Source organism: Dendrobates tinctorius, unplaced genomic scaffold (assembly GCF_039654945.1).
Source record: "Dendrobates tinctorius isolate UK_male_01 unplaced genomic scaffold, ASM3965494v1 ptg000089l, whole genome shotgun sequence".
Taxonomy (NCBI): Eukaryota; Metazoa; Chordata; class Amphibia; order Anura; family Dendrobatidae; genus Dendrobates; species Dendrobates tinctorius.
In genome coordinates this window covers 24,411,627-24,429,367 of record NW_027361757.1, presented here as the reverse complement: position 1 = coordinate 24,429,367, position 17,741 = coordinate 24,411,627, and the positions used below count along the sequence as shown (strand labels likewise).

The 17,741-nt window shown below is 44.7% G+C and overlaps 1 protein-coding gene across 3 annotated transcripts in view; it reads right to left on the bottom strand.

Annotated features, from left to right (window-relative positions):
* TNKS2 (tankyrase 2) overlaps positions 1 to 17,741 on the bottom strand; it is a 113,953-nt gene that overhangs the window by 73,972 nt on the left and 22,240 nt on the right. For all 3 annotated transcript variants that reach the window (XM_073585933.1, XM_073585934.1, XM_073585935.1), the window contains 2 exons: positions 13,368 to 13,434; positions 6,190 to 6,376 (listed from right to left, as the gene is read on the bottom strand). In XM_073585933.1, coding sequence (XP_073442034.1) covers positions 6,190 to 6,376; positions 13,368 to 13,434 — 254 coding nt within the window. The remainder of the gene's footprint in view (positions 1 to 6,189; positions 6,377 to 13,367; positions 13,435 to 17,741) is intronic.

The following is a 17,741-nucleotide window of genomic DNA, read 5'->3' as shown; positions in this document are numbered from 1 at the left end:
AACCACATTCAAGAAGTTTATTAACCCTTTAGGTGCGTCACAGGAATTTTTTTGAATATTTAAAAAAAAAATGAACATCTAACTTTTTTTCACAAAAAAAAGTACTTCAGGTTCAATTTTTTTTATTTTACCAAGGGTAACAGGAGAAATTGGACTGCAAAAGTTATTGTGCAATTTGTCCTGAGTACGCTGATACCTGATATGTGGGGGGGGGGAACGACGCATGGCAGAGCTCAGAATGGAAGGAGCGCCGTTTGACTTTTTCAATGCAAAATTGTCTGGAATTCAGATCGGACGCCATGTCACGTTTGGAGAGTCCCTGATGTACCTAAACAGTGGAAACCCCCTACAAGTGACCCCATTTTGGAAACTAGACCCCCCAAGGAACTTATCTAGATATGTGGTGAGAACTTGGAACCCACAAGGGCTTTACAGAAGTTTATAACGTACAGCAGTACAATTAAAAAATCATTTTTTCCACAAAAATGATCTTTTCACCCTCAATTCTTATTTTTCCAAGGGTAACAGGACCCTAAAAGTTATTGTGCAATTTGTCCTGAGTACGCTGATACCCCACATGTGGGGGTAAACCACTATTTGGGCGCATGGCAGAGCTCGGAAGGGAAGCAGCGCCATTTGACGTTTTTGGCTGGAATTGAGATCGGACACCATGTCGCGATTGGAAAACCCCTGATGTACCTAAACAGTGGAAACCCCCCACAAATGACACCATTTTGTAAACTAGACCCCCCAAGGAACTTATCTAGATGTGTGGTGAGAACTTTGAACCCCCCAGTTCTTCACAGAAGTTTATAACGCCCGGGCGTGAAAATAAAAAAAAATCGTATTTTTTCCACAAACATGATCTTTTAGTCACCATTTTTTTATTTTCCCAAGGGTACAAGGAGAAATTGGACCCGAAAAGTTGTTGTCCAATTTGTCCTGAGTATGCTGATACCCCATATGTGGGAGAAAACTACTGTATGGGCACACGTCGGGGCTCGGAAGGGAAGTAGTGACGTTTTGGAATGCAGACTTTGATGGAATGGTCTGCGGGTGTCATGTTGCCTTTGGAGAGCCCCTAATGTACCTAAACAGTGGAAACCCCCCACAAATGACCCCATTTTGAAAACTAGACCCCCTAAGGAACTTATCTAGATGTGAGGTGAGCACTTTGAACCCCCAAGGGCTTCACAGAAGTTTATAATGCCCGGGCATGAAAATAAAAAAAATCGTATTTTTTCCACAAACATGATCTTTTAGTCCCCAATTTTTTCATTTTCCCAAGGGTAACAGGAGAAATTGGACCCCAAAAGTTGTTGTCCAATTTGTCATGAGTACGCCGACACCCCATATGTGGGAGAAAACTACTGTATGGACACACGTCGGGGCTTGGAAGGGAAGTAGTGACGTTTTGAAATGCAGACTTTGATGGAATGGTCTGCGGGTGTCATGTGCGTTTGGAGAGCCCCTGATGTACCTAAACTATTGAAACTCCCCACAAGTGTCCCCATTTTGGACACTAGACCCCCCACGGAACTTATCTAGATGTGTGGTGAGCACTTTGAACCCCCAAGTGCTTCACAGAATTTTATAACGCTCGGACGTGAAAATAAAAAAATCATTTTTTTTCCACTAAAATGATATTTTTGCCCCCAATTTTTTATTTTCCTAAGTGTAACAGGAGAAATTGGACCCCAAAAATTGTTTTGCAATTTGTCCTGAGTAGGCTGATACCCTACATGTGGGGGTAAAACAGTTTGGGCGCATGTCAGAGCTTGGAAGGGAAGGAGCACCATTTGACTTTTTCAACTCAGAATTGGCTGGAATTGAAATCAGACTCCATGTTGCATTTGGAGAGCCCCTGATGTGCCCAAACAGTGGAAACCCCCAATTCTAACTCCAACCCGAACACCAACACACCCCTAACCCTAATCTCAGCCCTAACCCTAGCCCTAACCCTAGCCCTAACCCTACCCTAACCGTAATGGAAAAATGGAAATAAATACATTTTTTTTATTTTATTATTTTTCCCTAACTAAGGGGGTGATAACGGGGGGTTTGATTTACTATTTATGGCGGTTTTTATGTTTGGCTGCTGTCGCACGCTAAAAGACGCTTTTTATTGTAAAAATAGTTTTTGCATCACCACATATTGAGAGCTATAATTTTTCCGTATTTTGATCCACCGAGTCATGTGAGGTCTTATTTTTTGCGGGACGAGTTGACGTTTTTATTGGTACCATTTTCGGGCATGTGACATTTTTTGATCGCTTTTTATTCTGATTTTTGGGACGCAGAATGAACAAAAACCAGCATTTCATGAATTTCTTTTGGGGGGGGGGGTGCGTTTACACCGTTCCGCGTGCGGTAAAATTGATAAAGCGGTTTTATTCTTCGGGTCAGTACAGTTACAGCGATACCTCATTTAGGTCGTTTTTTTATGTTTTGTCGGTTTTATGCAATGAAAACTATTTTATATAAAAATAATTATTTTTGCATCGCTTTATTCTGCGAGCTATAACTTTTTTATTTTTTCGCTGATGATGCTGTGTGGCGGCTCGTTTTTTGCGGGACAAGATGACGTTATCAGCGGTACCATGGATATTTATATGCGTCTTTTTGATCGCGCATTATTACACTTTTTGTTTGGCGGTATGATAATAAATCATTATTTTTTGCTTCATTTTTTATTTTTTAAGGTGTTAACTAATGGGACAGTTTTATAGGGCGGGTCGTTACGGACGCGGCGATACCTAAATATGTGTACTTTTATTGGGTTTTTTTTTTTTCAAAAAATGGATTTTTTTTTGTAATTTATTTGGCGATTTTTTTTAAATTATTTTAACACTTAATTTTTATTTTTTTTTTACTTTATTAAATAGTCCAAGGTGGGACATCACTGTCCTGTGACAGATCGCTGATCTGTCACATCACAGATCACTGTGACAGATCAGCGATCTGTCACAGGCAGTGCACAAGGCTTCCTCATGCCTGCGCTTTGCAGGCACTGAGGAAGCCAGCTTCCTGCAGGCCCCCGTCGCCATCTTGGATTCGGGGGCCTGCAGGAAAGGAGCCCCCGGCAGCAGCGCTGCACATTGCGCTGCCGTGGGGGGCTCAGGGAAGCACGGAGGGAGCCCCCTCCCTGCCGATGCTTCCCTTTAACCCCCGGTACACCGCGATCATGTTTGATCGCGGTGTGCAAGGGGTTAACGTGTCGGGGGCGGTCCGTGACCGCCCCTGACACATTGTGCCGGGTGTCAGCTGTGATAATCAGCTGACACCCGGCCGCGATCAGCGGCGCTCACCACGTGGGCGCTGCTGATCGCGGTAGACGTACTATCCCGTCCATGGGCATAGGGGCCCGGGTCCCATGGACGGGATAGTACGTCGGATGTCAGGAAGGGGTTAAAAGAGTTGTGCCAAGGAACCAGGGCTGTGGAGTCGGAGTCGTGGAGTCGGTGCTCATTTTGGTGGAGTCGGAGTTGGAGTCGGTATAAAATGGACCGACTCCGACTCCTAAAATATATAATAAATTGGGTACAGTAATTCAATGCAGGATGTGCTGAATATTTTTTCATAGGATTTTAGGAAAGTTATGAAATGTCCTATAGGCTGTTCTATTCCTGATCTAAGGCTACATTCACACACAGCGTTTTTCCTGAGTTTTTTGAGGATACGTTTTTCAGCTGCAAAAGCAGATCATCTTTTTAAAAAACCGCATCACCTGAAAGGTTTTTGAGCTCATAGATAATGTTTTCAATAGCAAAAGCAGATTAGAAATCTGCTCTATCTATCCATTTATCCATATCTGTCTATCCATATCGTATCTGTACCAAAAAGAATGAAAACCGGGTAGTACACCAATATATATTCTGTTCTATCTAAATATCTTGATTATTGGATCATAAAAATGATTAAATGTCTGAGGTTCACATTGTACTACAATAAATTTTTCACTTAAATATAAGCAATATGTGTGGGAGTCGGAGTCGGAGTTTGAGTCGGTGTAAGGGAAATTGAGGAGTCGGAGTCGCAGGTTTGGCTTACCGACTCCACAGCCATGCAAGGAACAAAAGCTTATTTTAATCAACAGATCTCGGAATAATAAAAAACTCCACAATTGGATGTGTTTAAAAAAAATGTTCCTGTCCCGAGATAATTTTATAAATGTGCCCCAGTGTAATGGTTATGTCGACTGTACAGGAACATGGTCTGATCATACCACATCTCCTGGGCAGGGGGGAAAGGAAGAGAGTTTACAGAAAGTACAGAATGGGGTCACAAAGGATTCTTTGAGATAAAATATTGCTTAAAAACAGGCAGGGAAATGTTTTACCCGCAAAAAGTATCAGCTGTGACCCCATGCTGTAATGTCTGTATGCTCTTGTTTCCTCCTTACACAGCAGGAACACATTTATAAGATTATCTCAGCCCAGGGACATTTTATTTAAACACATCCAATTGTGGAAGTTACTAAATATTCAAAGTTCTGTTGATGAAATACTTTTGTTTGTGGTGCAATCCCTTTAAGCAAGCTGAAGATGACCTCTAAAAAGGTATAAAGTAAAAAATAACATTTCCTTTGTATTTTATAAAAAAATTAATAATATACCATATGTACTCGCGTATAAACCGAGATTTTCAGCCCATTTTTTGGGGCTGAAAGTCCACCGCTCGGCTTATACGCGAGTCATATACCATGCGCTACATAATGACAGTCTATGGGTGCGCTAACATATCCGTTACATAGCGTTAGTACCGCCATGTAACGGATGCCCTCAGCGTATTGCCATTAACACAATGTGAACCCAGCCTTAATCAGCCTGTTAGGATTCTGGCTTCTTCACTATCATTGTTAGGAAAGGCCAGGTGATGCAAATTTCCCAGCATTATAAAAGCACAGCCTCCTCTAACCTTGTGCCAAAAAACAGCAGTCATGAGTTCTTCTAAGCAGCTGCCTAGCACTGTGAAAATGAAAATTGTGGAGGCCCACAAAGCAGAAGATAGCAAAGTGTTTTCGTGTTGCCCTTTCCTAAGTTCAAAATGTAATTATGAAATGACAGTTAACACGAAAAGTGGATGTCAAGATAAGGTCTGGAAGGCCAAGCAAAATTTCAGTGTAAGCTCATCGTAGGATTGCTAGAGACAAATCAGAACCCGATTGACTGCAAAAAACCTTCAGAAAGATTTAGCAGACTCTGGAGTTGTGGTACATTGTTCTACTGTTCGGAGACACCTGCACAAATATGGCTTTCATTGAAGAGTCAACAGAAGCAAACCTCTCCTGCATCCTCACTATAAAATTCAGAGTCAGAAGTATGAAAAAGAACATCTAAACAAGCCTGGTGCATTTTGAAACAAATCCTGTGGACCAAAGAGGTTAAAAAGAACTCTGACCACAATGATCAATGGTATGTGTGGGCACAGAATGCCAGGAAAATAACATCTCGCCAACCATTAAGTAAGGGGGTGGATCAATAATGCTTTGGGGTTGTGTTACAGCCAATGGCAAGGGAACATTTCACAGGCAAAGGTAAGCATGGATTCAATGAATTTTCAACAAATCCTTGATGGAAACATAACATCATCTGTAAAACAGCCGAAGTTGAAAAGAGATCAAATAGATAATGGTACTAAACACGTCAAAATCCACAATAGACTACCTCAATAAGTGCAAGCTGAATATTTTACAATGGCCCTTAGTCTCCTTATCTGATCATCACTGAAAAAAGCAGGGCATGCAAGATGATGAAAATCCCTCAAACGAGAACTGAAAAACTTTTGGCTGGCTACAAAAAGCCTTTACAAACTGTAATAGTTGCAAAAGGGGGTGCTACTAAGTACTAACCATGCAAGGTACCCAAACTTTTGCATCAGCCCATTTTCCGTTTTGTAACTTTTAAAACGTAAAAGTTACAATATATTTTTTTGCTTAAAATACAAAGGAAATGTGTCATTCTTAACTTTAGGCCTTTAAGATAATTTCATCTTCAACTTGCAGAACTGTTCACTCATAGTAAACCTACTAGTTTTGTGCCACTGGAGACTGTGCCACTTTTACATTACCAAAGATTCTGCCAGTGACTTCACGCCAGCACACTTACCCCAGGAATAACTATCTATAGTCCCACTAGCCATATATAAATCTATAATATAAAGCGAGCAAATGCTGAAGTCAGAACTCACATGCTAATCGCTCCTTTAACTGTGGTGTTGGGGCCAAATCCACAGCGCTTTTATTGTGACAGTTGAGCATGTGGGGGTCCGCTCCATAGCTGAGAAGGAGGGAGCACACCTCCACACGGTTCTTGGAGGCTGCTTCATGAAGAGGCGTAAACTGCCACAGGTCCATTGCATTTACGCAGGCTCCGTGCTGAAAGACAAGAGCGTCTAGTGAGATATGTATGGCTGGTTATGGTAAAGCTTTACTGAGAGTGAGGACAAAGCCAGCAGCTGTAACAGAAGCCATCACACTGTCCTAGATAAACATCAGGGGAAGCACTGACTTTAAAGGGGTCTGATGGGGCATTCAAAGTTCAGGAAGGAAACTAAATACAGGAAATGTACCCTCTTTTCCACCCCCCCCCCCCCAAAAAAAGCAATGACATGCTGTACATACATGTGACCCCTGTAGACAGTCACTGGCGTTAGAAGTCCTACGACGTACAAACCAGCATCACCAGTGAGACTAGTGATTGGCTGCAGACGTCACAAGAATGTACAGCATTTTGTCAGTACAAGAAAAGGCAGTCAGAAAACCTGGGAATTTTACGAGTAATGAGTGTTTTATTTTGTATTCCTATACTCAGAATTATTTCATAAACTCTGACAACCACTTCATTTAGTATTCTGATAAAGTGGTGATCTCAACTTAGCAAGCTATTACTTATCCACAGGGGACAACATATGGATCTTGGCGGTCCAGAGAATGCAGCTCTGATAGTGTCCTGTGTGAATGGAGTAATGGGTGTGTGCATGCACCTCTACTCCATTCATTGTTTATAGGTCTGCCAGAAAACACTACATACAGCACTTTGCTTTCTCTACAGATAGGCCAACATTTTTAAAAGGGAACCTGCCACGTTGTACAAGCCATGCCTTCTGAGCTACAGTATAGCATAGTAGGAGAAACTAAGCAGAATGATATATAGGTATGTTGGAATCGATTCAGTATTACTCATTTTATTCGTTTAAATCTCTGGCATCTGTATGAGTGAGTCCAGTGGGCGGTCCTACTAGTCACTGGCAATTGACAGTTATCTTGGCATGCAGTCATACTGGAAAGCCTGTCAATCACTGATAGGACCACCCACTAGACTCCTTCATAAAAAAAAAACAAAAAAAAACAAAAACAGGATTTTGGTTGCTTACCGTAAAATCTGTTTCTCAGAGTCTTAATTGGGGGACACAGAAACCGTGGGTGTGTGCTGCTGCCACTAGGAGGTTGACACTATGCATGAAAAAAATGTTGCCTCCGCAGTATACACCCCTCCGATTGTAATACAGCCTATCAGTGAAAAATCAGTAGAAGGAGACATCATCATGTAAGTCAATCATTACAGATTGCCATTCTGATCCAGCGGGCAATTGTTGCCTTAGAGGCCGGCAGGCCTCTTCTCACCCCATTAGGGGTAACAAAGGGCGAGTCCGCCTTCCTGAAGGGAGCGGTCCTGGCCAGATAGACCCTTATCGCCCTGACCATGTCTAGCTTATTCAAAGAACGCTCCAGAGGATGGGTTGGAGCGGGACAAAATGATGGAAGGATTATATCCTCGTTCAGGTGGAAGGCCGATACCACCTTCGGAAGAAAGTTAGGAGGAGACCACAAAACAACCTTGTCCTGGTACATAATTAGGAATGGAGAGCGACAGGACAATGCCGCTAATTCTGAAACCTGCCTAATAGAGGTGATGGCTACGAGAAATACCACCTTCCAGGGCAACAAAGACCTGGGAGCTTCCTGGAGGGGTTCGAAGGGTGAACATGTCAAGGCTTCCAAGACCAAGTCAAGATCCCCTGGAGCCACAGGGGATCTGTAAGGAGGGGCCGCATCTTCCACTCCTTGCAGAAAGGTCCTCACCTGTAAGCGGGAGGCCAAATTTCTTTGAAAAAGAATAAAGAGAGCAGATACCTGGCCTTTCAAGGAACTTAGGGCCAGACCTCCATCTAACCCTGCCTGGAGAAAAGCTAGGACAGATGGCAGGGAACAGAGCATAGGTGTGATGTGTTAGACTGACACCAGCCAAAATAGGCCTTCCAGGCACGAGAATAGACCCTGGAAGAGGATGGCTTCCTAGCCTGGATCATTGTATTAATGACTCCAAAATGGTCCGAAAAACCCGGGATTAATAGTCCGAAAATCCCGCTGCTCTCAGTATTGTGGTTTCAAAGGCCATGCCGTCCAATTGAACGACCGAGAATTCGGATGGTAAAACGGCCCCCTGAGCCAGAAGATCTGGTCTGTCGGGGAGTCTCCAGGGGGTGTCTGCAAGAAAATTGATAATTTCTGCGAACCAGGCCCTCCTGGGCCAGTACGGGGCGATCAATATGACCGGCACCCCATCCGCCTTGATCTTCTTTAGCGGTCTGGGCAGGAGAGGAAGTCTGAACTGTGTCCAGGGAATGACCAGTGCGTTGACCCCTATTGCTAGAGGATCGCGGTATCTTGGGACAAACTGTTGGACCCTTCTGTTCTGTCGCGATGCCAGGAGGTCCACGTCTGGAGTCCCCCATAGCTGGCATATCCGACAGAACACGTCCCGGTGTAAGGATCATTCTCCTGCCGTGAGCCCCTCCCGACTGAGGAAGTGTTGTCTGTGCCGGGAATGAAAACCGCCAAATTTGCCGGAATTGCGGTTTCTGCCCAGTTGAAGATTCTGGATACCTCGGCCAGTGCCCGAGAACTTCTGGTTCCCCCTTGGTGATTGATGTATGCCACCGCCGTGACATTGTCCGTTTTAATCAGTACTGACTGGTTGTTGAGGTATCTTTCCCAATGTAGAAGTGCTAGGAAGACCGCCCTCAGTTTTGGAATGTTGATTGATAGTGAGGATCCTTGCCTCAATCATCATCCCTGGACTGTCAGGTGACAGAATACCGCACCCCAGCCCAGGGGACTGGCATCTGTAGTTACTACCTGCCAGTGGACAGGGGGAAAAGGCCGTCCCAGATGAACGAGGGGAGAGGTCATCCACCACCTGAGGGACTCCCTGGTCTGAATGGAAGGGAGGAATGGGCGATCCAGCGAAGAGATTGACCTGTCCCAAAGAAGGAGGATGTTTCTCTGTAGTATCCTGGAACGGAACAGGGCAAAGGGTATTACCTCTGAAGCGGTCACCATCCTTCCCAGGACTCTCATGGCAGCGCGAAAGGATAGACGCCGGAATTTCAACAGAGAGCGAATTCCCTGCTGGAGGGTAATCCACTTTCTTTCTGGGAGAAAGACCCTCGAGCGGCAGGTGTTGATTACCATTCCTAAGAATTCTAGGCGTTGTGGTGAGATTTCTCCCTGTTTATGATCCAACCAAACCGGGACAGCGTGTTTAAAACTACCGCTAGATTTTCCTGGGCCTGAGCGAAGGAAGGCACTTTGACGAGAATATCGTCGAGATATGGCACCAATATTATGCCTCTGACTCTTAATATAGCTACCATCGCTGCCACAATCTTTGTGAAAATTCTGGGGGCTGTTGCCAGCCCAAATGGCAGGGCCACAAACTGGAAATGCTGCTTTTGCACAGTAAAACGCAGAAACCTCTGATGTCCCTAAAAAATGGGGACGTGTAGGTAAGCATCCCGGATGTCTATGGAACATAGGAATACCTGATCCTCTATAGACGTAATTACCGATCGAATCGATTCCATCCTGAAATGGAGTAAGCGGACCCATCCGTTTAGCCTTTTGAGGTCTAGTATGGGACGAACTGAGCCATCCTTTTTTGGTATCACAAACAGGTTTGAGTAAAAGCCGGCAAAACGTTCCTGCTCGGGAACAGGGATGATTACTCCTGCATTGAGGAGCGAGTCAATTGCCGCAGAAAAAACTAGAGCCCTAGCAGCGTCTTTTATTTGAGACAGAAAGAAGCGATCTCGCAGAAGGACGTTGAAGTCTATCTTGCATCCTGTCGATACTACCTCCTTTACCCAGATATCCTCTACTGAACTCTGCCAGACATCTCTGAAGAGAAGGTGGCCTCCTAGTCAGGGAGAGGTACTGGAAAGGGAATTGGACTCCCTTGCTGGCATCAGGCTGAAATGGCTCTGCCCGGCCCTGACCTGGTAGTTCTGCTGTTGCCATGAAGGGGTGGTCCGAAAGGATACCTTCCTCCTATCTCTCGGTGCTTGCGACCTCTGTGGGCCCTCAGCATAAGTGCCTGTCGCTGGGGTACGGCGAAAGGGCTGAGCCCTATGTTTGAAATCGACGAGGCTTGGCCTGGGGGAGAGGGAGGCATGTACCCCCCATTGCATCCTTAATGATTTGATCTAGCATTGACCCAAAGAGCCGGGTGCCCTGAAACGGCAGATTGGTCAGATTTCTTTGAGGACAAATCAGCCTGCCAAGCCCCTAGCCAAATCGTCCACCGGACGGCTACCACGTTACTGGATGCTTGAGCTGCGCAAGACGCGGCATCCAGGGCTGCTGATACCATATACCTTCCAGCATGGGAGATTTGGTCTGCGAATTCCACCAGTTCCGCTGATGGTGCCCCGGCCAATATGCCCTGCATCCAACACTTCCTCAAAATCCTTGTGGGAGGCAAAAACCCTAGAGGGGGACTTATGAAGCTTAAATGAAAGAGCCTGATCATTAGGTTTTGATGTTGCGTCCCCAATGTTAAAAGGTCTCATTGACTGCGGCAATGAGGCCCTGAACAATATCCTTGACCTGGGACTGTTCTGGAACCCTCCTCTGAGTGTATCTCCGATAATGCCTCGCCTGATTCCGGGGATGAGGACCGGGAAGAGGCAGACGGGCCAGAGGAATTCTGGCGGTGAGATGGAGTGAGAAGGGGACCTGGGTTGATGGTCCTGTCTAAACCTTTTACGGCCTCTAGAAGGCCCAAAAGGAGGCTCCTTTGGTGCACTTATGTCCTCTGGAGCCTGAAGTGGCAATCTGTTAAGCGCCGTTACCAAGGTCTGTGATACCCTGGTATGGTTGGCCATGGATTTGGATAAGGAAGAGGCCCATCCTGGACACTTGCTGTCTCCCGTGGCGATGGATGGCCCCTGGGCGGCAGGCAAGGTGCTTCCTCCTGCTCCAGGGGTAATGTGGGAGCTCTGACAGGCAAAACGAGGAGCTGCACACACTCTATCGTAGGTGACACTGTAGATCTGCTGCAATCTGAGCAGAGTGGCGAGGACTGACCATAAGGAGGCCTGACATTGCATTTGGTACATACAAAATATTTGACCAAGGTCACTGAAGCGGATGAGGAGGAGGGGCGGGACTGCTCTCCCTTGGGCATACTGACAGGTTTTACCTGGTGCCGACCGTCGGGGGTAGAGAGCGGAGTGAGGGAGCAACCTGTAGTGCAGTACTCACATACCCACGACCTGTGTGCCCGCCGCAGCTGCCGCCCGAAGGCTGATGAGGGTGAGAGAGCGAGGTGAACAGCACTGCCTAGAAGCCTTACGAAATTCCTGCCCGGAAAAGGTGGGCGGGGCCCAGCTCTGGCCTCCTGGAGCACCAAGATGGCACTGGTACAGGAAGAGGAAGCCGGGTGGCGGAGCCTGACGGAAGCCGGAATCTAGCGTCGGCCTTGCTGGGCTCCTGCTGGAGACCAGGGCCATAACTCTGTCATGGGAGGAGACTGGAACCGCGCTGCACCGCGTGCTTGAAAGTAAGTGTTGGCTCTTAACATAAGTATAGAGCCATGGGCTGTAAGCCCGAGTGCGGATTACAGCGGTCACATTCAGCCAGAGCGGCTGGTAAGCGGATCATGCAACGCTGCAGCCTCTTATCTCCAGTTCACCCCGTAACAGGGGTCGGTTATCTGCATGAAAAGATTGCTGTCCCAAACCTTATCTGCAGGGCGTCTCTCTCGATCAGGCTCTGGTGGGCGAGTTATGGGAGACGAAGGTCAGGACCAGGAGCTTCCACCTGAACACGAGTCCTGTGTTAGGGGATAGGGTCCTGCCCATGGGATTCATGAGTATACGGGGTGGCAGTACACGCCGTACTCATGATCCCGGTGTGGGAATACAGATGTAGCAGCTCTACTCTGTATCCCTCCATGGATACCTGAAAAGGAACAACGCACATTGAGGTAGGCATGGGTCTGCGAGAGACCCCTGTACACCTCCTGCTGACACTAAGCAAAACTGATTGTCCTATAGCCTGTCGGAAGGGTGTATACTGCGGAGGCGGAGTTAACATTTTTTTCATGCATAGTGTCAACCTCCTAGTGACAGCAGCACACACCCACGGTTTCTGTATCCCCCAATGAGACGAAAGAGAAAATGTGATATTGTGCTCTGTATCATCCTGACTGCACATAAGATACCATTTTCACCATGACATGTCCTTTCAAAGCAGGGTTGGAAAACCTCTAGTCCACAAGCCGAAATAGACCTTTTCTCTGGCGCCTAGACAGATTCCCAGGGACTGCAGTGCTCGGGCTGGTGGCCCCGTTTTGCTAGCCCTTCACTTGTTCCTTACACTGTGAGCACACACTGCGTTCAGCACTGAACGCTGCGGCAAATGCAATGAAGAATTATGTCCTGACGCTGGCTGAGGCCAGCATTAAGTTGCTCTTTATGGGCAGAGTTGGTGAGCTCTGTACTTCCATTGATGAAGACATCATCCCCAGCCTCACCTACGTGATGCTCTAGCCCAAGCACAAAATGCATATGCTCCAGTCCCCCCTATATGATGTACATGCTCCAGCCCCAGCGTCTCCTGTGATGTATATACAGCAGTCTCAGTGTCTCCTATGTGACGTATACTGCGGACCACCCACTAGCTTGAGTTCTATAAATGTTACATGAGCAGTGATGTATTTCCCACTGTGAGGAGACCTGCAGTGTAATACACATCTGTGTTCTGAACACCATACTGCTGCGAGTTCTTTATAAAACTTATCACGAGTCAACTGCGCTCAAGACTAACGCAAATCTGGAAAAGTAGTTATTAGTAGCAACATCATCCACACCACCTAACATCACACGCGTCACCAAAGAGAAGCAGCTCCAGCCATCACATTAGGGGGGGGTAATTAAATACTTGACCAAATAGTGCAGGAAAATTTTCAAGCTGATCATTTTGTATGCCCCCGAATGATGGCATAAATATCTAAATGGCCCCTGGAAGAAAATAGTTCCCCACCCCTGCATTAATTTAACAACAAACATTAAATCACAGTTACCTTAACAAGAAGTTCTGTTACTTCATAGTGGCCATATGAACAAGCATTGTGAAGAGGCACCAAATCTCTATAGAAAGCAAGGAAACAAGGATTAGTCTGAATACAGTACAATTAAATGCATACAACATATGTAATGCTGAACTTTCCAGAAGTGCAATATTCTCTCAAAGTACAAGTTGTCTAACACTTTAAAAGGGAACCTGTCACCAGCAAAAACGCTATTAACCTGCAGATACGGTGTTAGTGTTATTAACCAGCCCGAAGAAGACTAAATTTATTCCCCCCAGCATCTTCCCAGTTTTAGTCACGGAGCAGCGCCAACACAGGTTCAGTCACCACGAGCCGGCCCCAGTGCAGAGCCAGTGTCAGTCAGGGCCGGGGGCACAATTACAGCCGCCGCTCTGTAAACTCATAGCGTTGACTGACCTAATGCCGTCCACGTGACTGGAGACGGAAAGCTGCCGAGGGTGGTAATGTTCATTTTCTCCTCGTAGCATTTGGCTAAGTGCGGGAGCCAGGCAGGTTAGTAGAGCTTTTACTGGCAACACGTACCCTTCAATATTTTCTGCCATTTCACACTCATAAGCACAAATCCCTAATCCTTATTATGTTTAAAGTCAGTGTTAGTTAAACTACAATCATTTCAGAAAATGCAGAAATGAACAGATGGTGAAATTTGCTGCGAAGCATTTGACTTCTCTATGTAAGAGTAATTTTTTTGCGATTACCTCCCTAAAGCGGTAAATGGATCCTCTCCAAATCTGCTTTAACAATTCTAATGTCACTGGCAATCACAGATTAGGTTCCTGCAATTTTTCCAGTTTTCATGTTAATACCAATCCTATTAAATTGGGAGGAATAATGCATCACATTTCAGAATTCATATACTGTAAAACCCAGATTGTTGTTAATATTTTTGGTCCCTGAGGTAGATACTATATTGGGAAAACTATCAGACCAATGTATGTAATGTTTAGCGAACACTTTAAGTCCATTCTGTCTGTTCAGGGAGGTAAACCCATGTTAGATATGGCAGCGTTTTTATAATCCTGCTGTATAATATTATTGTTTAATTTTTTTTTTTTTGAGTTACTGTGACGTGGGTGAAGAGGTGCGTGTTCCTATAAAGGATCGGCCCCAGCGCATCAAACAGTACCTGGATCGGTTGAACTGAGGTTTGCAAACGATAAGGCCGTTATCCACGCGGTGACCGGCTCCCCTGCATCCATGTTTTAAAACTTGTTTGAATAAAGAAGCGTTTTTACTGGATGACAAGTGCTACCCATTCATCTTACTAGGAATTTACAGCTCCCTCATAGGAATAAGCTTCAGAGACTGGGAGTTCTGTGGAAACTGTTTGGGTAAGAATACAAGGACAGAATTGAAAGGACACCATTGTAGGCATTTACTACAGGCCGCCTGTGCAAGCTGAAGATATGGATGAACTCTTTCTGCATCAAATGGCCAAGTTCTCCAAAAAATATGACATAGTTGTCATGGGAGATTTCAACTATCCAGACATTTGTTGGGAATCTCTCTCAGGCAAAACTAACAGGTCAAGGAAATTCTTATCCTCTCTTGCTGACAACTTTATCTTCCAAAAGGTAGGGGAGAAAACAATGGGAACTGCTACCTTGGATCTAATCCTTATAAACAGGGAGGAAATGGTTGAGGAGGTAAAAGTGACTGGGACCCTAGGAGGTAGCGACCATGCTATTTTAGAATTTTGGATAACTAGAGGCGGAAGACCTGTGAAGACTCAGACGTCAAGGTTAGATTTCAGAAAGACAGATTTTAAGGGATTCAGAAAGAGAATTGGAGAGATCCAATGGCTGGATATCCTTAAAGACAAAAATGTCCAGGAAGGATGGGAAATCTTGAAAAATGAAATTCTCAAAGCACAGTTGTCAACAATTCCGAAAAGAGGGAAGAATAGGAAGCATTTAAGGAAACCAGGATGGATGAACACAGAACTTAAGCACATGCTAAAAAGGAAGAAAAAAATGTTTATAAAATGGAAAGAGGGAGGCATATCTAAAGAAGAATATAATGCTGTCTGCAGAACCTGCAGGGCACAAATCAGATTAGCTAAAGCTGAAAATGAATTGAGGCTTGCAAGAGATGTCAAAAGCAATAATAAAGGATTTTGGGGATATGTCAAAAGTCAAAGATGCTATAGGATTTTTACAGGATGAAAATGATGAAATGGTAAGACAGGATGTTGAGAAGGCTGAACTTTTAAATTCCTATTTTGCATCTGTTTTCTCTCAGAAAGGAAATGTAACATCAACTGTTATTCACTGTCGTATTAAGGGAATAGAAGAATCCAGGATATCTATAAACAGAAAGATAGTGAGGAAACACTTAGCTAACCTAAATGAATTCAAGTCTCCAGGTCCAGATGAATTACACCCCAGAGTACTGAAGGAGATAGCAGAAGAAATTTTTGAACCCCTCTCCATAATCTTTGAAAATTCTTGGAGAACAGGAGAAGTGCCAGAAGACTGGAGAAGAGCAAATGTTGTTCCTATCTTCAAAAAGGGGAAGAAGGTGGACCCAGGCAACTATAGGCCGGTGAGTCTGACTTCTATACCAGGAAAGATCTTTGAACAAATTATTAAACAACATGTATGTCAATACCTGGATAAGAATGAAGTGATTAAACAGAGTCAGCATGGGTTTGTAACTAATAAGTCATGTCAGACTAACTTAATTTCCTTCTATGACGGTATCACTGATTGGGTGGATCAAGGAAATGCTGTAGATATAGTATATCTTGACTTCAGCAAAGCATTTGACAAAGTATCTCATGCAATCCTTATTGAAAAAATGACTAAGTATGGAATGGACAAGGCAACTGTTAGGTGGATTCATAACTAGCTTAGCGATCGGACCCAAAGAGTGGTCGTAAATGGCAGCACATCCAGTTGGAAGAATGTCTCAAGTGGGGTACCACAGGGCTCTGTCCTGGGCCCTGTATTGTTCAACATCTTTATCAACGATTTAGATGAAGGAATTGAGGGTAAACTGATTAAATTTGCTGATGACACAAAGCTAGGAGGGATAGCTAATACTAGAGAAGAGAGAGAGAGGATTCAAAAAGATTTAAATAAACTGGAGAAGTGGGCAGCAACTAACAATGGTTTTTAACAGGGAGAAATGCAAAGTACTACATCTGGGCAATAAAAATGAAAAAAGCATATACAGAATGGGAGGAATAGGGCTAAGTGACAGCACATGTGAAAAAGACTTGGGTATACTAATAGATCACAGACTGAATATGAGTCAGCAGTGTGATGCAGCAGCAAAAAAGGCAAATGCAATTCTAGGATGTATTAACAGAAGCATACAGTCTAGATCACGTGAAGTCATTATTCCCTCTACTCCTCTTTGGTCAGACCTCATCTGGAATATTGTGTCCAGTTTTGGGCACCACATTTAAAAAAATACATCAACAAACTGGAGCAAGTTCAGAAAAGAGCGACCAGAATGGTGACCGGTCTGCAAACCCTGTCTTATGAGGAAAGGTTGCAGGATTTGGGAATGTTTAGTTTGCAAAAGAGAAGACTGAGAGGAGACTTAATAGCTGTCTACAAATATCTAAAGGGCTGTCACATTGTAGAAGGATCAACTTTATTCTCATTTGCACAAGGAAAGACTAGAAGCAATGGGATAAAACTGAATGGGAGGAGACACAGATTAGATATTAGAAAAAACTTTTTGACAGTTAAGAGTGATCAACGAGTGGAACAAGCTGCCACGAGAAGTGGTGAGTTCTCCTTCAATGGAAGTCTTCAAACAGAGGCTGGACAGACATCTGACTGGGATGATTTAGCGAATCCTGCTTTGAGCAGGGGGTTGGACCAGATGGCCCAGGAGGTCCCTTCCAACTCTACGATTCTATGATTCTAGGGTGGTCCTGTATCCAGGTAATCAGCACGAACCACAGCACATTATTAGTCCATACACATCGTGTTCATTACAAGATGCTCAAATAATGTTGTTCAAGCTGCATAGCAGTGAGGCAAGACTTTAGATGAAGTGTATGATGCAACTTTGGCACGATATCAAAGGGAATCAGTCAGCTCCTTCTAGCCCCTCAAACCACTTACATGTGCGGTTTTTTTTAAGAACACAAGTGAATCCATATCTTTAGCAAACAAAAACCCTTCTCCATTGCAAAGAAATCGACCTTAGTGATATGTACATGAGTCTGAAAGTGCTCTGGGTGTGACAGAGCAAAAGCACTGCCTTGTTGCCAGCTCCATCCTCAGCCCAACTCCGCCCAACACTAAGTGATGAGACAGCATTGCTAACCAAATGTCAGTTTTAGTCTGTGAACCAATAGCATGCAATCTAGAAGCTGAAGAGAAT